At 38.1% G+C, this 22,898-nt stretch overlaps 1 protein-coding gene and 1 long non-coding RNA gene across 8 annotated transcripts in view; one reads left to right on the top strand and one right to left on the bottom strand.

Moving 5' to 3' along the window:
• ZNF654 (zinc finger protein 654) overlaps positions 1 to 15,965 on the top strand; it is a 115,016-nt gene extending 99,051 nt beyond the window's left edge. The window contains exons 4-6 of one of the 3 annotated variants that reach the window (XM_054714066.1): positions 5,184 to 5,325; positions 9,224 to 11,567; positions 15,230 to 15,965. In XM_054714066.1, the coding sequence (XP_054570041.1) occupies positions 5,184 to 5,325; positions 9,224 to 11,567; positions 15,230 to 15,375 (2,632 nt within the window). In that variant the 3' untranslated portion in view covers positions 15,376 to 15,965. Of the gene's footprint in view, positions 1 to 5,183; positions 5,326 to 9,223; positions 11,904 to 12,926; positions 12,996 to 15,229 lie in introns of those variants that run through there. The other 2 variants (XM_028131236.2, XM_054714065.1) reach the window with 2 other exon arrangements.
• LOC114227790 (uncharacterized) overlaps positions 1 to 22,897 on the bottom strand; it is a 48,611-nt gene extending 25,714 nt beyond the window's left edge. The window contains exons 1-3 of one of the 5 annotated variants that reach the window (XR_008555609.1): positions 22,758 to 22,897; positions 20,873 to 20,979; positions 11,516 to 11,597 (exon numbers count right to left, since the gene is read on the bottom strand). This is a non-coding gene — a long non-coding RNA (uncharacterized LOC114227790). Of the gene's footprint in view, positions 1 to 11,515; positions 11,598 to 20,872; positions 20,980 to 21,804; positions 21,856 to 22,579; positions 22,693 to 22,757 lie in introns of those variants that run through there. The other 4 variants (XR_003613867.2, XR_008555612.1, XR_008555610.1 and 1 more) reach the window with 4 other exon arrangements.
• Between the last annotated feature and the right edge of the window lies 1 nt (position 22,898).

The following is a 22,898-nucleotide window of genomic DNA, read 5'->3' as shown; positions in this document are numbered from 1 at the left end:
ATCTCAAGCTAGTGGAGTAAGCTACTAACCCTATTTCTCTTACCATCACTAAATAATAATAAAAGTAATACTAATCCATATATATATACATCCAAATATATAAAAGCCCAGTGACCAAATGGCAGAATGACCAGAACGACTGGGCGACCAGTCGCTGTGATGCACTGACCATCGGGGCAGACGCTCAATGCAGGAGCTGCCCACTGGTGGTCAGTGCGCTCCTACAGTGGGGGCACCGCTTGGCTGACCTGGATAAGCAGCACTCCCACAGCGGGCCAATCCCTGCAGGTCATGCCCCACCAGTGCACGAATCTGTGCACCAGGCCTCTAGTATATATATATAAAGCCAGCGACCATAATGGCCATAACAACTGGTTGCTATAACGCCCACTGTGGCCAGCGAAATGGCCCAATTAGGGGGTGGGGCCTCCCCCCTGCATGCCTGCCCCTGATCGGACTCTCCCACCCCAATCAAGAGTGGGCCTACGGCCAAAAGATCAGCCCTCCCCACCACCATAGGCCCACAGCCCCTCCCCTGGCCACCCCATCCCTGATCACATTCCCCACCCCAATAGGGGGCAGGGCTGACTGGTCAACCTCCTGCAGTCCTGCCACCCCGCTCCTGTTCACTCCCCGACCCCAACAGGGGGTGGGGCCAACTGGCCCACCATCCACAGACCTTCCCCATGGATGGCCCCGCCCCCAGTTGCCCCCCAACCCCAATTGGGGGCAGGGCCCACTGGCCAATTGCCTGCGGCTCCTTCCCCCAGCCGGCTGGGACCTGATAGGGTTTCTATCAGGGTGGGCTGGCCAGCCAACCTCCCGCCATCGCCTTCTCCCGAAAGACTCAGCCCTGATCTGCCCTGATTGGGGCCGGGCCAGCTGGACCCCACCCGTGCACGAATTCGTGCACTGGCTATAACAATAATATAGTAATAGCAGCTGCTAATTGTTGCCAAGTGCTTCCTATAATCTTTGCTGTAAATCTCATTTATTTCAACAACTTTATGGGGTAGATAATATTATATCCAAGCCATTCAAGTAGTAGGTAATAAAGCGAGAATACAAATCCAGGTAGCCTGACTCACAGCCTCTACCAGTAAACATTACTTATATAAACGAGTCAAATATGAAAAAAAATATATGTTATAAGGATGATTGTAGAACCTATTATAGCCTATTCTCTGCAACTAGATAACTTGATTATTTTATTAATACTTGCTACCTGGTAAAAGTGCCAAATTGGTGCTGTGTTTTCTAAAGGACCCTATGTTTGAAAAAAAAAAAAAAAAAGTAAGCCTCATTAAAATATTCCCTTTGGTCTTCACAAAGACTTTTATTTAGTGTGTTTGGTTTTTTATTTGTGTTTTCCTTCAAAACCCAGCGTACACATAAAATCTGAGACTCCTTTTGTAAATTCATTCAGAATGGAGCTTCATAACCATATTCTAGTATTTCTGCTTTGCCTACTAGAAAGCAAAAATCCATATTGGTAGCTCTCTCCTGGCAAATTTATTAAGACCTTGGTATTACATTTTGTTTACCAAGTTTCCTTCTGAGTTAATAAAAACAAATAGATCGCTCTCTTCAAAAAAGAGAAAAAAAAATAATATTGTGCCTTGAGAATGTCTCTCTAAGGAGTCTCAAATTATTTTTTGGAATAAGTTAGAGAATAAATATATAAATTTCTATAATGTTAAACATTCATTTGTATAATATTGAATGAAATACTTTCCCAAAATTTCCAAATATCATTTTTTGTCTTTAAATCTGTTGCAGAGATAGGCCACATCTTTTTAAATACTTCCTTCCATCCATATTCCTCTGTTCATAATATGCCCCTTACTTGGAATGTCCACCATCATCTTTTATCTCATTCCATGTCTACATTTTCCTTTAATATATTTCCTTAAGAGGCTTCCTCTAAATGTGTTTAACATTTAGGAACACAATCTTTTTCAGATCACTAACAAATATTTAGTGAACAAATTTCATTGTTTGGCACATTAAGATTATATAAAGACAAGGAAAGAATACAGGAAACTAGTGATTTATTAAACATCAGTATATACCAGACATATTACCTAGGTGTTTTCACTTATCGTCTCTTCTTTTTATGTATAAGAAAACTTATACATAAAGTGAATTAAAGAGATGAAAGTCGCACAGCTAGTAACAAAGTGAGGTTGGATTTATTAAACATCAGTATATACCAGACATATTACCTAGGACTGTGGTCGGCAAACTGTGGCTCGAGAGCCACATGCGGCTCTTTGGCCCCTTGAGTGTGGCTCTTCCACAAAATACCACGACCTGGGCAAGTCTATTTTGAAGAAGTGGCGTTAGAAGAAGTTTAAGTTTAAAAAATTTGGCTCTCAAAAGAAATTTCAATCGTTGTACTGTTGATATTTGGCTCTGTTGACTAATGAGTTTGCCGACCACTGACCTAGGTGTTTTCACTTATCACTCTTAATTCATTTTATGTATAAGAAAACTTATACATAAAGTGGATTAAAGAGATGAAAGTCGCACAGCTAGTAACAAAGTGAGGTTGGAATTAAACTAGTCAATCTGCAAATGATAGCATCCTAACTAGTTTAGAGACAATATAGTATAGTCATAACTTGGAGATACTGCAGGTTCGGTTCTAGCCACCACAATACAGTGAGCACTGCTAAAAGCAAGTCACATTCTTTTATTTGTGGAGGATCTTCAACTGGTGAAAAACGCAACATCTGCCAATTGCAATGAAGCAAAGTGCAAAAAAATGAGGAATGGCTGTATTATTGGAAAGATAATGGGGTATGACATCAACCACAAAAAGAACAGGGATATAGTTGGTCCTCAAAAGGGAAGTGCTACCAGGGACACTGAGATTGCTAGGTTTTTAAAAAAATTGTTTCTCTTTTGTGCCATTTGGTTCCAGTCTCTCTTACTGCAGACCAGAAGGAATGCCAACAGTCCCAAGGCTTAATAGTTTAGAGTTGAGAACATTCCAGAGTTGAAAATTCAGTTTTCTTTTCCTGAATTAATACCTTAAGGAGGTTGAGGAAAGACACATAGGAGACATGGCCATTGGGGTTCCAATCTAGGGTTATTGCCAGAAAAAGGTGGCTCACTGTAAAGTGGGTAATACCATGCCAGGTAGCATATAATGCCCTATTGATATTTAGGTCTATTTCCAAACTCACGTTTTTTGCCAATACTTTAATACAGTGTATCACTGAGGAGATTTATAATGTATTAGTAGTTGCAGAAATAGGACCTATACAATATAAGCAAGGAAGTACATGAAAGGGATGAAATAGTAAGAGGGATATAATCTGTTCTGAAGTAATTATCACTTTAGTTTAGGATCTTCATGAAGGCTTTCATAAAGAGGCATTTGATCTGGATGTTGAAAGATAAGCTCATTTTAGAAATAAATAAATACTTTCCAAGTAGAGTAATCAATATAAACAAAAGTGAGAATAAATGAAGCAAAGTAACTGTGAGGAGACCAATCTAAAAGAGTGCCCAGGATTCAAATCCTGATGCTTCTGATTATAAAACCCATGTTTCCATTGCACTTGACCCTAAACAGTGTATAGAATAAGCACTAAGTAAAATGCTCTGGAAGGTGGAGACAGATCAGCTTAGCAGCCCTATAAAAGTATATGTGTACAATTAAAGGGCCTAAGGTAGTAGCATTAAGGAAAAATGGTATGGCTGTGAGAAAAAAAATGTAATCGAAATGCAAAGACTGTGAAAAATAAACAGGTTAGAACAAATAGATTAGAGGAATGTTTAGTGTTACTGACTGATCTAGGAAAATATCATTTATTTTACAGGGATATTATTTGTTCTAACAGGGTTAAGGCGATAGAGAGCAATCTTTTTTTTTTAAAAATATATTTTATTGATTTTTTTACAGAGAGGAAGGGAGAGGGACAGAGAGCTAGAAACATTGATGAGAGAGAAACATCGACCAGCTGCCTCCTGCACACCCCCTACCGGGTATGTGCCCGCAACCAATGTACATGCCCTTGACTGGAATCGAACCTGGGACCTTTCAGTCCGCAGACTGACGCTCTATCCACTGAGCCAAACCGGTTTCGGCTAGAGAGCAATCTTAATTGAAATATACTGAGACATGGAAATTGGTAAAAAGTCAGAACTAGAGATTTGGGAGCAAGGTGTGAAACTTAGTGAGCTTTCAAAGGCTACAGGTGCAAAAAAAATGTGAGTGGTGGACTAAAACTTATGAATACTCACACAGTTAGTATGAAATAGAGGTGGAATTTTGGTTTTACTGCTAATGTGTTGCTTGCCATCATTTTCTGTTTTGTGTTTTCTGTATAGTCTCTCTAAGTAGACTATGCATACCTTCAAGCTGCCATTAGATTTAATAGTTGTATATGCTGGGCTCAAAGTACATACTTAAAAAACACATATTTTCATCAGTTATTTTAATACTTCTTAGATTATGATGCTCATTGTAACTTTAATGATATGTTTAAAGAATCCTAATTTGTTAAAATGTGATACCCAAATATATCAATTATATCTTATGATTTCCTTTGCCTCAAAACCCACTACTTCATCTAATAACCTTGACCACATGTTAGAAAAGACTACCTGTGAAACATTTTAAATGGTCCATAGCTTGTCTGTATTGAAAGTAGTACATGTTAATAATGGAAGAGCAGATAATCTAAAACATTTCAGAATTAGTAGTATAATATGCTTATACTTTTGATCTGTAGTATCTTTGATATCTTAATAGGTTGAAAATGAAAAATATGAACCATGTATTTGCAGACAGTCTATAGCACTGATTTCTAAATTTGCAAGTAGGGTATTAATTAATGGCCAAAGTTTATTCTTTTTATGTATCAAAATATTGGTACATTGGAATTAGAATTTGTTTTGATCCAGTACTAGAGATACCTTAGGTTTGTCAGCATATGATTGAACTCACTCCTTACCACTGCAAAATCACAGTTTCTGTTCTGCCCGTCCCCAGCCCACCTCCAAGCTTCTATTAGTTTCATATAGGTAGAAGTAGCTTGGGGCTTAACATAATATTCATTTATACCCACTTTGTATACATCTCAAGGCACTATAGACTCAGTGAAAGATAACTAATGTCTGTATTTTAATAAACTGTATTTTTGATATTTCTCTTTTTTTCTCATTTACAGGGAGTTGATTTTCATATGGAGTAAACTTCAGCTTAAGTCTAATCCTTCAAAACAAGTTTTTGTAGATCAATGCTACCAGCTTTTAAGAACAGCAACTAATGTGAGAGTCATATTTCCTTTCATGAAAATCATTAAAGATGAGGTAAATAGGATATATTTCACTGAATCTTGAATGTCTTATGACAGAATTAATTTGATTATAAATTTGAAGAGGAGGATATAATTAAATAAGTTTGTCACTTTTGTAGAGTTTTAACTAATTTGTAGGCAGACTTTACATATCTATAAGCAATACCTGCTCACTGTTATAAAGACATACAGTTCAGCCCTAGCAGATTAGGCTCAGTGGATAGAGCATTGGCCTGCAGACTGAAGGGTTCTGGTTCAAATCCGGTCAAGGGCACATGCCTGGGTTGCAGGCTCAATTCCCAGTAGGGGGCATGCAGGAGGCAGCCAGTCAATGATTCTCATCATTGATGTTTTTATCTCTCCTCTCTCCCTTCTCCTTGCCTCTCTGAAATCAATAAAAATACATTTTTAAAAAATACAGTTCGTAGTTTTAAGTCTGGTGTTTAGGTGAAAAGAAACCATGAATACGAGGCATTTTTGAAACTTAAGGACACATTTTTAAAGTGCTAATTTTAGGTAATAGTATAAATCCATTATCTGTTTTTAAAAATAGTTGTAAAGCAAGTTTTTGATGGGTCACTTGCAAGTGAGTACAATTCTGCATGACTGGTGTAGACATGAAAGTAGATCCTGCAAAATCCCTTAACTTTTACCCTTCAATTATTAACAAGTTTGAATACAGAGATAGAAAAAATAAAGCTACACTACTTTTTTTGGGGGGGTTAATCCTCACCCTAGGATATATTTCCATTGATTTTGAGAGAGACTGGAAGAGACGGGGAAAGAGAGAGAGAGAGAGAAACAATGATGTGGGAGAGGCATATTGATTGGCTGCCTCCTGCACATGCCCGACCAGGGCTGGGGATCCATCTTGCAATGGAGGCCGTGCCCTTGACTGCATTCAAACCTGGGACCCTTCAGTGCTCAGGGCCACTGAGTCAAACTGGCCAGGGCTGCCCTACATTTTAACTGAATCTTTATGTGGGTTACTTTTAAATGTATAAGGAGGCATCCATTAAATTATATTTTTCTTATATATTTATGCATTTATCACATCACTCATTAGATGTATAACCATGTAGTGATCATATTCCCATGACATGAAGTTGGCAGCATTATATCAGCGGTGTGTTTTTGTTTTGTTTCCTATTTATTTTGCTAACGGCTTTAATAGCTTCACTATTAAATAGTGAAATGTAACTCAAATGCATCGTTAAAGTTAACCTCTCTCCTTAACAAGGAGGAAAAAAACCCCAAAGTATGCTATAGAATGCTTACCAATATTTAAAGTGCATCAGAGTCACCTGTAAAACATTTCTAAAAATAAAGATGTATCTGTATTTTTTTACATGATTCTCATTTGCATAAAAAATTAAGAGACTTTGTTAAAGAAAGTTTATAATATAGGTGAAGTTCAGCCAGTTATCATAAAGCTTTCTTATTTTCACAAGTCTGGTCAACCTAAGAATACATTATACTAGTAAGAGGAAAAATTCTCAAAGATGAAATCAGTATTAAAAATGTGCTTAATTGTTTACACTTTTAACGTAAAAGTTGTCCTAAAAAGGTTTTTATTAATGGAATAGGTCACTCACATGCCTCTGTACTGTGAAAAGAGGCACAGACAATGCTGTATGAGTTCAGGAAACATTACAGATAGCATATCTGAAAGGCTTCACAGAGGAAGATGCTTTCAGCTGTGTTTTGAATGATTGAGGAGGATAATACTGATGTTTGTATTTTAGAGCACTTTTGCCTCATTTTATTATTTGTTTCTCACAACTGTCCAGTGACATTAATAGTGTAGTAGAGAAACCTGGGGAGAGAGTGTAGAAGATGAAATTAATCAGAGGGACTGCAGGAGTTAGGGGTGGGTTTGGCTGGAGATCTTGAAGGGACTTGAAGGCTACACTAAAAGTTGGAACTTAAGTCTGTAAATATATTGGAATTGTTACAGGATTTGGGGTAAAGAAATGTCCTGTTCCCTTTTGTCCTTTTACAATGAAATTTTTAAACTTAGGCAACTGGGTACATTATAACTTCATTTGAAGAAAGAGGAGGAATTCTGTTTGGAAGCAGTGAATTTTGAATTTGTTCTATTTGGAAAATCTAGGTGGGAATATCTAATTGTAATAGATACTTAGCAAAAAACAATTCTTTTCGAATTCAGAAAAGAATTTCAAGCTGGAAATGATGGATTGATAGGAGAAAACTAAATTTAGTGGAATAGATCTGATCCCATTCACTCTGTAAACATTTACTCAAAGGTCATTATATGCCAACTTCTATGCTAACCATAGGAAGATATAAAAAAAAAAAAGAGATACTGTATTATTTAGGAATTCAAAACGATTCCTAGGAATTTAAGAATTCAAAGTCAGAGGCATGGGCACACACAAATTGTTATGAAACAATATATACATGCTTTTTAGAAATAAGTATAAGTTATTCTCAGTGGAAAGAATGGGAAATGTTTAACTCTACCCCAGGGCAGGGGCCAGAAAGAATGGTGAGAAAAACTTTCAGAGTAGAACTGATTCTCAAAGAATGAATTGGAGATGGGTAGGAATTTACCAACTATATAAAGTGGGAATATGATGTGAAAGTTAAGGTCTGCTTATGGAACTGTAAGTAGTTAAGCAGGGTTACATAGCATTTAAAGGATTAAGAGGACATGAGCATGGTAAGGTAGTCTTCCTCTCTGTCATCTATAATATACCATATGCAGGCAGTATGATGTACACATACACAAACTAAAGTTTTAAAGACATATCACTTTTGTACTTCTTTCTATTCAAACAAACATTTTGATAACTCTAAATCATTAGCAGTGTTATTTATAGCTTGAATTAGGGTGGGCAGACAACAGATTCCCAAGTAAAAGCTGATGTAGTTATCTTTGAGAAGTAAACATTTCAAAGCTTGAATAATTTGCAGATAACTTCCAGTAGGTTCATTATTTTGATACCTTATTAGATTTGGAAAGATTGTAATTGCCCTTTCCATGTGGCCTATACTTCTCCCCTTATTTGGATAAATAATACTTAAGTAACAGAAGTAATATTATCCAGTTCAGCTTTATGAAAGAGTTTCCATAAGCAGTTCTTTTTGAAAAAATTTCTAGTTATTTTTTAAGATCAAAATTTGATAAATGTGTTTAAATATATATAATGTAATCCTTCTGCCACAGAATGTGAGGTTAGTACCTAAAATAAACAGGATCTAGATTTATAAGAAACTTTACTCCTCATAAGTTTATGAAGCACTTTGTATTTTAAATCACCATAAGGTTATGAAGCATTTTGTATTATGATTAACTAGAGGCCCAGTGCACGAAATTCGTACACTCGGGGACGGGGTGTCCCTCAGCCCAGCCTGCGCCCTCTTGCAATCCCGGAGCCTCTGGGGAAGTCTGACTGATGGCTTAGGCCCGCTCCCCGTGGGCCATCAGTTGGAGATCCTTAGTGCTGCTGCGGAGGCAGGAGAGGCTCCCTCCACCACCACTGCACTTGCTAGCTGTGAGCCTGGCTTCTGGTTGAGCGGCGCTCCCCCTGTGGGAGCGCACTGACCACTAGAGGGCAGCTCCTGCGTTGAGCGCCCACCCCCTGGTGGTCAGTGCGCATCATAGTGACCAGTTGTTCCGCTGTTCAGTCGATTTGCATATTAGCCTTTTATTATATAGGATAGGTCTAACAAAGTTAAAAATTAAATAAATTGGAAGTGAAAATGCTATCTTTTCCAAATTATTCTCAAGTTTAAAAAGATTTAAGGGTACCCATTAAGGAAAATTGTACATTTGAAATACTGTGTTTATTTAGCTTTCATTTCAGAGTTATAATTTAAAAAGATAAACTAGTTTGTGTAATATTTAAAAGGTATTTAGTAGTGATATTTTTTTTCTTTTTATACAGGTTGAAGAAGAAGGCTTACAAATTTGTGTTGAAATATGTGGTTGTGCTCTACAACTAGACCTTCATGATGATCCCAAAACTAAGTGTCTAATTTATAAAACAATCGCACATTTCTTGCCAAATGATTTGGAAATCCTCAGGATTTGTGCACTCTCAATATTTTTTCTTGAGCGCTCCTTGGAAGCTTATCACACTGTTGAAGAGCTTTACAAATGTCCAGATGAAGAATATAATGAAGGCACCAGTAGTGTTCAAAATCGTGTTCGTTTTGAATTACTTCCTATTTTGAAAAAGGGATTGTTTTTTGATCCTGAATTCTGGAACTTCGTAATGATTAAGAAAAACTGTGTAGCATTACTGAGTGATAAATCAGCAATCAAATTTCTAAATGAAAATACACTGGAAAATTCTATAGGTAATCTAAAAAAGACAGTGGGACAGAAAGGTTTAGATGAAGGTGTTGATTCTTTTATAGATCAGAGCACTGGAGAGCTTGATCCTGATGATATATCTGGAGTACAACCTAAAGGCCATGTTAACACAAAGAAAAACCTTACTGCTTTTAACACTTCTAAAGTAGACCACAGTGTCCCAAGGCATCGGTGTATGTTATGTAACAAGGAATTTCTAGGCGGTCACATTGTGAGGCATGCCCAGGCTCATCAGAAAAAGGGCAGTTTTTCCTGTGTAATATGTGGTAGGAAATTTAGAAACAGAGGACTTATGCAGAAGCATTTAAAGAATCATGTTAAAAAAATACAAAGACATCAAATTGCTGTAGCTCAACAGGAGGATCAGGAAACTCCTGCTTTGGAAGAAATAAACTTTTCCAATTCTTCAATTTCATTTGAAAACGGGGATTTTTATAATAAAGATTTGGAAATACCAACTATTAATACTTCCAATGATGGAAACGAAGAAGTCATCCCTCAGCATGTGGCTGAATTCACTGAAATTCCCATAAGTGTATCAGAAGATGTCATTGAAAACATTGAAAATGGCAGTCCTGACACTTATATAAATAACGTATTGGAACCTTTACCTGTATGTGAGGATGACTATGAGGAGGAAGAGGAGGAAGAAGGTGATTATGAAGAAGATGATTATGACCTGAATCAAGAAACTCCAGCACTTCATAAAATTAATGGAAGTTTATGCCATCCAAAAGACATATATGATATAGATCAAAAAGGAAACTTTAAGTGCCCTGCTCTTGGTTGTGTCAGGATATTTAAAAGAATTGGATTTCTCAATAAACATGCAAGGACTGCACATCCAACTGACTTAAATGTGCGGCAAACGGTAATGAAGTGGAGCAAAGGAAAATGCAAATTTTGTCAAAGGCAGTTTGAAGATTCTCAGCATTTTATAGATCACCTTAATAGACACAGCTATCCAAATGTGTATTTTTGTTTGCATTTTAATTGCAATGAGTCATTTAAGCTGCCATTCCAGCTTGCTCAGCACACAAAAAGTCACAGGATATTTCAGGCCCAGTGTAGTTTTCCAGAATGCCATGAGCTTTTTGAAGATCTTCCTCTGCTATATGAACATGAAGCTCAGCACTATTTAAGTAAAACACCGGAATCATCTGCACAACCAAGAGAAGCAACTGCTTGGGATGTTCTTACAGACTCAAATAATAGTTATCAGGAAAAAGACTCATTTAGTAATGAGAAACAAGCTATTAGCCTTCCAGTTTTTACTAGCAAATCAAGGAAAGATTCTACAGAACCAAAGACATGTATAGAAAGTATGGAAAAGAAGACAGACAATTTAGTTCAGAATGGAAATGAACATTCTGATGACACTGTTTCTGATATAAGCTTGACAGACCAAAAGATGCCTGACCTAGAGCCAAATTCTGAAAATAATTGTAGTATTATTGATTTAGTCAATGGACACAGTGGAATAGAACAGACGCCTTTAGTTTCATCAGGTTCTACTTTGAAAATTGATACAAATAGAATCAGAACAGAAAATGGTTCCATTTTACCCAATGTTGTACCACAAGAACACAGTACCCTGCCCGTATCTCAGGCACCATCCAAACCAAATCTGACAAGTGAACATACTTCATATGGCTTAATTTTATCAAAGCCATATGTCAGACCATTGCCTCCCAGTTACCTTGATGAACGGTACCTTAGTATGCCAAAACGCAGAAAATTTCTGACTGATAGGATAGATGCCTGTTCTGATCAAGATAACATTTGTAAAAAATCAATGAAAAGATTAAGATGTGGCAAATGCCTGACCACCTACTGTAATGCAGAAGCACTTGAGGCTCACCGTGCACAAAAGAAATGTCAGGCACTCTTTGGATTTGATTCAGATGATGAAAGTAAGTCTTCTATCTTCTCAGTAGGAATATCTATAGAAATAGAAAATGCCATAGGTCAGTGGTCGGCAAACACATTAGTCAACAGAGCCAAATATCAACAGTACAACGATTGAAATTTCTTTTGAGAGCCAAATTTTTAAAACTTAAACTTCTTCTAACGCCACTTCTTCAAAATAGACTTGCCCAGGCCGTGGTATTTTGTGGAAGAGCCACACTCAAGGGGCCAAAGAGCCGCATGTGGCTCGCGAGCTGCAGTTTGCCAACCACGGCCATAGGTCTTTAAAGTTAAATTAACATTTGCATAGCATCCTATATAATAAAACCATAATATGCAAATCGACTGAATGGTGGAATGCAGGGGTCGGGGCCAGCAAGCGGGGGGGGGGGGGGGGGGGGGGCAGCAAGCAGGCAGCCCCTGGCCAGCCAAGGCTTGTGCCAGCAGGCAGAGGGAGGGAACAGTGATGGAGGGTGGGGGGCAACCAGCAGCGGCGGAGGGGTGATGTGGGGGGGCTGGCACCATCCCCTGATGGGCATGTCTGGTCGTCTCCCACAGAGGGAGGCTGGGCGGCAATGGCAGGGTGATGGGGGCGGCACTGTCCCCTAATCGGCCCAGGCAGCGGCAGCATAATGGCAGGGTGATGGGGCGGTGCTGTCCCGATCACCCATCCGGTCACCTCCTGCAGAGGGAGGCCTGGTGGCAGCGGAAGGGGGATGGGGGTGGTGCTGTCGCCCGATTGGCTGGCCCAATCGCCTCCCGCAGAGGACATCCCCTGAGGACTCCCGGACTATGAGAGGGTGCAGGCGGGGGCTAAGGGACGCCCCCCCTCAATGCACAAATTTTCATGCACTGGGCCTCTAGTGGATAATAAAGCACTAACTATACATTATTCCCTTTAGTCCATATAACCATTATGAGGTGTTATCACTATTCATGTTTTATAGATCAAACTCAAATTCACAAAGTTAAGTAATTTGCATAGGCACAGGCCTATGAAATTGTGGGAGCCAGAACTTGTACACAGGTTTTCCATACTCTTTGATCATTTTCACTGTATCTGAAGCTTTTCTTCATTCTAGGTTTCATGTACTTAAGGTTCTAGAAACAAAGTAATTATGATGGAAGTGTTTTTCATCTGCATGCTAGAATATAAACCAAGTGAAACTAAGCCTCTTTACAAAAACAATTTAAAAGAATCAGAAAATAAATGAAAAACAAAAATGAGCAGAAGAACTTGCCTGTCTTTTTACCACTATCAATAGTCTTTGAATGTGTAAGGGTGTAAATAAACAGGAATCTGACTTAGAGTTCCAGTTGAATATCTATAAAATTTGAATTAATAGACATGTTTTGTTTTACAGGTGCCTGATAAAAATGTTTCAGAAAGATCTGTCGATCAAGCAGTAGTGTGAAAAAAGCACTACAAGAAAATGCATCATCAGTTTGCTATTTCCCTGACGGCCTTAATTTTAGAGTGGTCTCAGATTAAAGACAAAGCACATTGTCTAGAATGAACTCACAGAGATGTGCTAGTTCAGATTCCAAAAGGGTTATTACAAAACTCCCAAAGTACCAGTTATCCAGAAAACCACATTTTAAAAAAAAGTTAATGAGATTAATAGCAGCATGTTCAGTTTCGCTTAACTGAGAAACTTGTTCAGGCAACTAGTCAGAAAAAGAAACCAGCTATGGCCTTACAGAAAGGGAGTTAACCCATTTAAAAAGGGGGAGGGGTTGGTTTACAATAAACAACTTAAGAGTATTCTACAAATGGGATGGTTTTCTTGTCATGTATAATCAGATTTTGACCTCCCTTCTGATCAAACATGGCTTAAGGAATCACTACTAGGTTTATTATAATTTAGAAACTGATACATGAAAATATAACTTGATTTATCACTGTTCTATCCATAAAAGATTGTAACTTGTTTCCAGATGATTGAATAAACAGGTCAAAGTTCAATGTATGGCATGCCAGTATTTAAATTAAAAAACAAAAGGCAAAACAGTGCTTTGTTGGAACCTTCCACTTTCCATTTTTGTAATACCAATGAATTATAAAGGCAGCAGTGTCAATTAAATAGAAAAAGTACCATAGATGACTTTGGGGATAGATGGGAGGAATCTTAAGACCATTAAAGGCTATCTAGTTGATGGAAAACACTGAATTGCAAATTCCTCAATGTGAATAATGGTATAAGCACACTGGGATATTTCTATTTGTATATAGAGTAGTGTTAGGACATTGCTTGATGATTCATAGTAAGGTCCTTTAGACATTAATGTGAGTTATCTAAGTACAGTCCTATAAAAACTGGCTGTAAAAATATGTAAGCTAAGAATCAGGTCAAGAATTCATTGGTTTTATTCATTTAGAAGAGTTAGTTATAAAATAAGCCATACTACTCATGCTTTCTTATTTATTAGTGATAGATTTGGTCTGATTAATAATTTTTATATATATATGAAAGGAAATATTTACATAAGAATTTGCACAGCAAGAACACAGTAAGATATATTGATGCATTTATTTTCCTTGATGACCAGTAATTTTCCTAAGGAAGATTTTAACTTAATAAATTGTTAAGACAAAAAATGTTTTAAAAAATACCCTCTCAGATGTGTTCTACTTGTACATTCTCTAAAAGAGGAAGGTTAAAGACCTTTCACCTAATAAGTGTTAATCTATAGTAGGGATAAAATGAACAAAAATGCAAAGGCAAATTCTTCAAAAGCTGGACTAGTAATGTACCAGTGTCCAGTATTTCAACTGACACATTTTTGTTCAAAGCAGATAATCTGATCAAAGCCTACTATATCCATATATTTTGAATATTAAACTTTGGTATATTAAAGTTTCTTAAATGAAGTTACCAAGCAAGTGGGACATTTCTTGAGGGCATCATCCAGACTATTGAATTAAGATTTCCAAGTCACAATAGATCATGGTAGGTCAGATATCTAAAAAATTTCCCAATTTTATTAATTAGTTGTCATGTGCATTCACTACTATACAATTGACAGTCCATTCCAATAAAATTTAGGTTTTTTGGTTTTGTTTTTATTTTATTGTAGCCTACATTAGGCTGTGGAATTTACATTTAAATTGCATAAGTAAACACAAATCAGTTAGATTTTTTAATTCTTTAAGGTCAACTTAAAATGTTTTCCATACCCCCTGACACTAAAAATATAATACTTGAGATCTATTTCAGTTTAGTCTAAAATAATCATGTAATTAAAAGTCTGTTTGGAAACTAGTTCATTTGGACAATAAAGTTACTTTTGAAATATAATTTCTGCTTCATTTTCTGGAAGTTTAAAATTATACTTAACATTTTTAACTCTTTAATTTTTTGTAAGTTGAAACTATCATGTCTACAAATTATTTTCATTCATTCTGCAGTTCATACCAAGATGTTTTTAAATATATCACATACATTATTTTATGTCTTTGAGGTTTTATTTCTATTATGTTTACTAAGGGAAAACTTTTGGAGACAGATCAAATTGGTTTATACATAAATCAAGGAATGTCTTATAAAATTCTATTTGAACACACTGTTCTAACTCTTTATATACTTCTCAAATAATTGTTATTGAAATAATGTGTACATTTTATGTATGTTTTATAAAACACAAACTTATATCATTTTGCTTCTAGAGGATGCAAAACTTCCAACAATTCTAATTTGGGATCCAGAAGAAAAGGAAGCTTTCTTCTTCCTCAGTTTATTCTTTCTTTATTACTCCTTCTGTTTTGAGGATGTGTTAACATGGACCAAGTTTCAATCCTATGTTTTTAAATAAAAAATATGCCTTCAAAACATTAAATACTAACTTTCTACTATGTTTCAGTAAGGTCAAGAAAATAGCAAATCTGAATTTTTGCTGCTCAGATATTATGGGAGAGGTAAAAAAGGAATCTCCGTGGACAAGGACACTGGTACTTTGGGCTTTTAGCCATATTCGTTTTTTTAAAACCACCAATTATATAATGAGTAGATAATTTATAACATTGAACTTGTGATTCTTCTGAAATCACACTTGAAGGTTCAGCCGTACTCCTTTTGTGTTTGGTTTAAACTGTTGTATGGATGAAAAACCTAAAAGGGATGATAGTGTTTATTTTTTAATTTATTTGGTACTGTAAAACACCTTTTCAGAATGACTAAATGCTGCATATGCATTTTGGAATTGTTAATATGTGAAAGATATTACAGATTCAGCAAGAAAGGAATTTGTGCTTCCTTGTTGAACATTAAATTATTTTACTTTGCATTTTATAAGAGTACAAATTAAAACTGAGCCATTGAACTGCAATAAATCAACAATAGTGTCTCATTTCAAGAAGTTTTTTGTACTGTACATAGATTTGTTCAATAAAACATTGTTCTTATTGGTAATGAAGTGTTCATTTTTTTAAGCTGATTTATTTTTAAATATATTTTTATTGATTTCAGAGGGAAAGGCAGAGAGAGAGAAACATCAATGATGAGAGAGAATCAATGATCAGCTGCCTCCTGCACACCCTCTACTGAGGATCAAGCCTGAAATTAGGGTATGTGTACTGACTGGGAATAGAACCACTGAGTCACACTGGCTGGGCTGAAGTGTTCATTTTTATGTGACACAATGCTTCAAAAGGAATTAGGCTTAATATATATATATATAATAGAAATTTCTTAATGTATATATATATATATATAAAATAAGAAATTTCTATTATGTCTTATAAGAGAATGAGGTATTTCAGTTCATATCATATTTAGATTATTGAGTGATTTAAAAATATAGAAAAAAGAAAAATCTAGGAGTTTAATTAAGTAGACCTTTATAGAAATTATTTTAACTAATGTCCACATGCAGGAATTACACATTGATAGAATGCTGGTTACTGAAGTCATTTCAAGTAAATGGTAGGTGGAAGACAACTATCAGAAGCAAGACTGGATGGATTTGTTTATGTTGGTAATTCTTCAAAGATGAAGTGCCTTTGCTGGAACTTAAACAAAACAAAACAAAAAAAAAAACACAAAAACTGAAGTCATTTGGAAGTAAGATGTAAATAATGATGAAAATTACCACCTACAAAAACATTTCAATGGGAAAATGTCTAAGCCAATTAATCTGTGTCTAAAAGTGAGAGCTCCTACATTTTTGGTTCACTAACAAAGGAAAACCCCTTACACTTTGCTATAACTTGCAACTGGAGAAAAATGGGCCTGATGTAGAAAAAGGACCTCTTTAATGTGATGAGATAGTACTGCAAATGAAAGAACATATGTATACTGTGTTAAGTACACTGTTTTGTACATATTACAAATGTTATGCTTTGAAAAACACCATGAGAAAATTATTATTATTAATAATATCTCTGTATATTATTTTTTATTTCAGTCAGTGTATGCTTAATTTCTAGTTGGTCCCTTTTCATATCCTTGAGGGTCTCACTAAATTTATCGGCCTTTTCTAGAAAATTCTTGAGGAATTCTGAGAAAATTATTAAAGCATTATCAATCAAATATTACTAAGTACCTTTAAATAGGTTGTTTTTCATAGCATAAGATCCATACTAATTTCAAGAACCAACTGATAACAGAGACAAGTTTTGGCCCTACATCAAGATTTGAAATGGAGGCAATCCACAGTACATGGAATAAAAAAAGTGCAAGAGAAGTTCATGCCTTACTTATGGGTCCAACATATGGGAGAAGAAATGGTTTCTTGTTTTACTAAATTACTGTGCACAAACTACTTTATACGTGTAACTCCTAATTGTTAAAACAACGATGAGAACACTGCTTTTTAGAAACCAAGGTTCAGTAAGGTTAAATAATTTGACTAAAATCATACAGCCAATAGGTGGAATTGCAAAATCAGATGTGTCCTAAAACCATAATGCCATCCAGTTTCCATTCTGCTATGCTGTTTTCCCTACAAATATAGATCATGAGTGGATCTAATACATTCAAATTGAGAGGGCTAGCCTTGCCCGAGGATCAGTGATTTCAGAGACAAAGGATGAAGTCAGCTACAGACAGCTATTTGATGTTATTTTTTTAAATTAAATCTTTCTTGTTCAGATTATTACAGTTGTTCCTTTTTTCCCACCCATAGTTCCCCTCCACCCGGTTCCCACCCCACTGCATGCCCTTAACCACCCCCCACTGTCCTCATCCATCAGTGTATGATTTTTGTCCAGTCTCTTCCCACACCCCCACACCCCTTTCCCCCTGAGGATTGTCAGCCCACTCCCTTTCTATGCCCCTGATTCTGTTATATTCACCAGATTATTCTGTTCATCAGATTTTTTATTCACTTAATTTTTAGATTCACTTGATAGATATGTATTTGTTGTTCATAATTTTTATTTTTACCTTTTTCTTCTTCTTCCTCTTAAAGAATACCTTTCAGCATTTCATATAATACTGGTTTGGCGGTGATGAACTCCTTTAGCTTTTTCTTATCTGTGAAGCTCTTTATCTGACCTTCAATTCTGAATGATAGCTTTGCTGGGTAGAGTAATCTTGGTTGTAGGTTCTTGCTATTCATCACTTCGAATATTTCTTGCCACTCCCATCTGGCTTGCATAGTTTCTGTTGAGAAATCAGCTGACAATTGTATGGGTGCTCCCTTGTAGGTAACTAACTGTTTTTCTCTTGCTGCTTTTAATATTCTCTGTCTTTTGCCCTTGGCATTCTAATTATGATGTGTCTTGGTGTGGTCCTCTTTGGATTCCTTTTGTTTGTGGTTCTCTGCGCTTCCTGGACTTGTAAGTCTATTGCTTTCACCAGGTGGGGGAAGTTTCCTGTCATTATTTCTTCAAATAGGTTTTCAGTATCTTGCTCTCTCTCTTCTTCTGGCACCCCCATAATTCAGATGTTGGTATGCTTGAAGTTGTCCCAGAGGCTCCTTACACTGTCTTCATATTTTTGGATTCTTTTTTCTTTTCCAGTTTGGTGTTTTTGTTTCTTTGTATTTCAAATCTTTGACTTGATTCTTGCGATCCTCTAGTCTGCCGTTGGGTCTCTGTATATTATTTTTTATTTCAGTCAGTGTATGCTTAATTTCTAGTTGGTCCCTTTTCATATCCTTGAGGGTCTCACTAAATTTATCGGCCTTTTCTAGAAAATTCTTGAAAAACCTTATAACCATGGTTTTGAACTCTATATCCAGTAGTTTGCTTTCCTCCATTTCTTTCATTTGTGACCTGTTTCTTTGTCTCTGCATTTTGGCTGCTTCCCTGAGTTGATAGAGTGGCTTTGTGTGCTAGGTGTCCTATAGGGCCCAGTGGCTCAGCCTCCCCAGTTACCTGAGGTGGACACTCTTGGTGCACCCCTTTGTGGGCTGTGTGCACAGTATTGTAGTTAAGCCTTGATTGTTGTTGGTATCACTGGGAGGAATTGACCTCCAGGCCAATTGGCTATGAGGATCAGCTGTGTCTATGATGGGAGAACTTTTGTGCTGGAGACACCCTTATGAGGCAAGACTTGCTTCAGTGTGGCTTTGGTGCTGAGTCTGCACCCTGAGTGTGTCCCTTATGGATCTGAGGAGTTGTAATCTGGATGGTCCTACTCTGACCCCTGGGTACACTGGCTATTGGATCTCCAAGGAGGTGCTAATTTAGCCTCTGCCTGAGGCCACCCAGCAGGAGCTATGGAGAGATCTGCAGATTCCTCTTCTTTGTTTGGGTTTTGGAGGTGCCCATATGAGGACCAGCTGTGAAGCAATGCAAGCTGCTGTGGGGCCTTGGGCCTTCTTTTGGATGTTCTGGGTCTCGCAAACAGTAATGGCTTCCCATCAGCCCTGTCGTAAGAGGCCCCGGGGTATCCCTTGGTAATCACTTCAAGCACCTCTGAGAGAAAGCCGCCCTCAAGTTCTACCTGCTGCCAGACAGTCCAGTTTCTCCCCATATGAGTCTGGGTCCCCAGTGTCTCTCCCAGAACTGGAATTCAGAGCAGTCAGGAGCTTGTGTCTCCCTGTGGGTTGAAAAAGCCAGCCGAGTACTCAGTTGCCAGCCCTCTCCTCTCTCGTGCCTCTATATCTCTGCACTTTACTTCCACAGCTCCTCTGAGTCTCAGTGTACTTTTCTCTTCCCTTCTAGTTTAGAATTTCCACTTAGCCAGCCTTCCTGTGGTTCTGGATGATGTCCGTTTTGTCTTTTAGTTGTAGTTTTGAAGTGGTTGTGCGAGGCAGCAAGTTCAGGTGTTTACCTATGCTGCCATCTTGGTTTCTCCTGATGTTTTATTCTCTTCTACCACAGTGTGATCTCCAAAGCAGCAGAATCTCAGAACTTGTTAGAAATGCTAAATTTTGGTGAGGTGAGGGATCAATCTGTTTTTTGAGAAGTCCTCCAGATGATTCTGATACACACTAAGATTTGAAAACTGCAGATCTAAAGCAACAATGTTCTTCATTTCTCCCTAGAGGAGGTAAACTATTTTCCCTTAAATTCAGTCTTTTCAGAAGCTCAGTTTCCAGGAAATTTGAAGAAGTACTTAACTACTTTGGGGTGAATGGATATTTTAATAGTATAATCTAATATCCCAAACCACTCTAATCTAGGAAACTTTTCTTCCCTCAAAACCATTCAGTAAGTAAAACTGCCAGAATATGATTTAATGGAAATAGCCCATAGAGGTGTGGGGATCAGGCTCAATTCCCAATAGGGGGTGTGCAGGAGGCAGCCAATTGATGTTTTGATATCGATGTTTCTCTCCCTCAAGATCAATTTTTTTTTAAATCTTAAAAATAAAAAAACAAAAAAAAAAAACAGCAAGGGAACCCTGCGATGAGACTAGAGTGAGAGAATAACTGGAAATGAAGACAGAAAGGTAAAATATAAAAGCCAAAGTTTATAATGGCAGGCAAGGCTCTATCTAATACAGTAGCCACTAGCCACATGTGGCTATGAAAATATAATTAAAATTCAAATAAAACAAAATTGAGTTCCTCAGTTCTATTAGCCACATTACACAAGCTCAACAGCCACATGTGGCTGATGGTTATTGTATTGGACAAAACAGATATAGAACATTCACATCATCTTAGAAAGCACTTTGGACAGATGGTTCTGTATCAGTGATCCTCAACTAAGGATGGTTTTTTGTCTCCCAGGAAACTCGACAAGTTGGAGGCATTTTTGGTATCCATAACTGGAGAGAGAAGATGCTACTGGGATGCTGTTAAGCATCCTACAACACATAGGATAGCATCTACAATAAAGAATTATCCTACCCACAAACTCCAGGGTTGAGAAACCCTGCTCTAGATCAATCGTGACTATAACTCTAACTTCACTTACTAACTTCCACAAGCTGCTCCAGCCTCCTGGAACTCTTCTGTAGTTCACGCTCTCATTTTCTTCAGGTCTTTCCTTCAGTGTGACTTAGAGAAGCCTTTCTTGACAGCCTGTATAAAATAGCAACATCCTCTCCATCACCCACCTTTTGGTATTTTTTTAATCCATACTATTCCTGACAATACATAATTTCTTGTATGTTTATTGTTAGGCTTCCTTCCACTAGAATGCAAGCTACAAATGACTTGCATTTCTTTCTAGCATACAGAACAGTGCCTGACAAGCAGTTAGATGCTCAATAAATACATGTTCAGAATGATAGGAATGAAAAAGTTGGGCATGCCATCCATGTGGTTCCACACCAGTCTTATGAGCCCTTAGTCATGCTTTACTTGCCAAACTCCCAAAAGGTCCTCGAAGGAAAGGTCTGTATCATTTTTCTGTATCTTCAATACCTAGCACACTAGGCACTCAGTAATGCTTAATGAAAAATGAATTGGTATCTGTTTAGTAAAATAAAATACCCAAATAGCATCCACCAAATTAGATTAACGATGCTTTGAACGCCTGTTCTGAAGACTATAGTTATAGTACATTTTATGACTGATATTTAGCTGTGTGTTTTTTAAAAAAAGATTAAATTTGCACACGGGATCTGCATATGTGTATACATTCATTTCAGCTACTAAATGGCAATACACTAATGAAATGTTAACGAATCTAAAACACGGCTGAACAATGGGAAGAGACAGAGGCAAGGGTTTTAAATGATTCCTAATCGGACTTCCTGCGGAGCAGGGTTGTTCCCCTCTGGTGAATGCGGGCTGCTGTGGTCGTAATAGCACCAATAACGCCAATAGTTGTTGGACTCTAAGAGCAGGCACTGCTCTTCATCTCCCCGCACCCCCACCGCCCCCCTTTGCCAGCAAGCCTACAGTGCGCATCTCAACTGGATCCATTTCGAGACAGGCTGAGGGACAAAAGTGTCTGAAGGGCTGGCCCACGGTCACCGTTAGGGAATTGTTGGATTAAAACCGTGGCCTCTGGCCTTGGGTATGGGTGAGGCCACATGCCCCTTAGTCCGGGTGACGCCGTGCCCCTGGGTTCGGCCGAGACCAAACCAGGGAGTCGGCCGTTACCACCATTTGTCCACCATCCAGAGCTGAGGGGCAGTGCTGACATGTACACATAAGGAACTACTGACATCGAAATTGGGTCTCAAAAGAACTGTTGGTCCAGGGGGAAGCTCGCTACATTGATTCATTTGCCTGTCAGCATAAATATTATTGCTCGTCTCACATTCAGTTCTTATTAGTATATATCTAGTGACATATGATCTCGTTCATCTAGAGGAATGATGAACAACATAGACTGAGGAACAAGAACAGAACCAGAACAAGGAGGCATCGATCGGACTATCGGGCCTCAGAAGGAGGACAGAAGAGGTTAGGGGGAGGGTGGGGGTGGGGGGATTAAAACCGTGGCCTCTGGCTTCCAGCATTCTAACCTTACGGCTACGCGCCCCCGCGCCCCCAGAGACCAAGTCTGCGAGAACCGGAATGGGGGCGACAGCCCACCCCGCCGGGAGAGGAAAGGCAGCTGGCAGGCGTGGCATAGGAGAGATGATTTGAGAAGAAAAAGAAAAAAAAAAAAACACCCGAAAAACTTTTCATAGTATGATGTTAAAACCCAATTATTTTAACACAGTACCATGTGACTTAAGAATATCAAACCGCAGGCGCGCCCAACCTGGAAGTGGCCGCGGCAGACTTTCAACCGCTCGCGGGGGCCGGGCCGGCGGGCGGGGAGGAGGCGCCTCCATTGGCCGGCCCCGGGGCATCACGGGAGTTCGCCCTACTTCGGGGGCCGGCGCCCGCTTTCCACGCACCTGCACCTGCGCAGCCCTCCCAGGCGCTCTTTTGGAGAAGGGACTCCTAAGGCTCTCAGGGCATCACTTCCCGCAACCAGCTGCCTTATGGAAGGTCGATGTCCTCAGCGTAAATGCGGTGCTTTCCTAAAATGAGATTCA

This window comes from Eptesicus fuscus, chromosome 3, assembly GCF_027574615.1.
Source record: "Eptesicus fuscus isolate TK198812 chromosome 3, DD_ASM_mEF_20220401, whole genome shotgun sequence".
In the NCBI taxonomy this organism is placed as follows: Eukaryota; Metazoa; Chordata; class Mammalia; order Chiroptera; family Vespertilionidae; genus Eptesicus; species Eptesicus fuscus.
The sequence above is the reverse complement of the archived record's forward strand: the minus strand, read 5'-3'. Positions and strand labels throughout refer to the sequence as shown.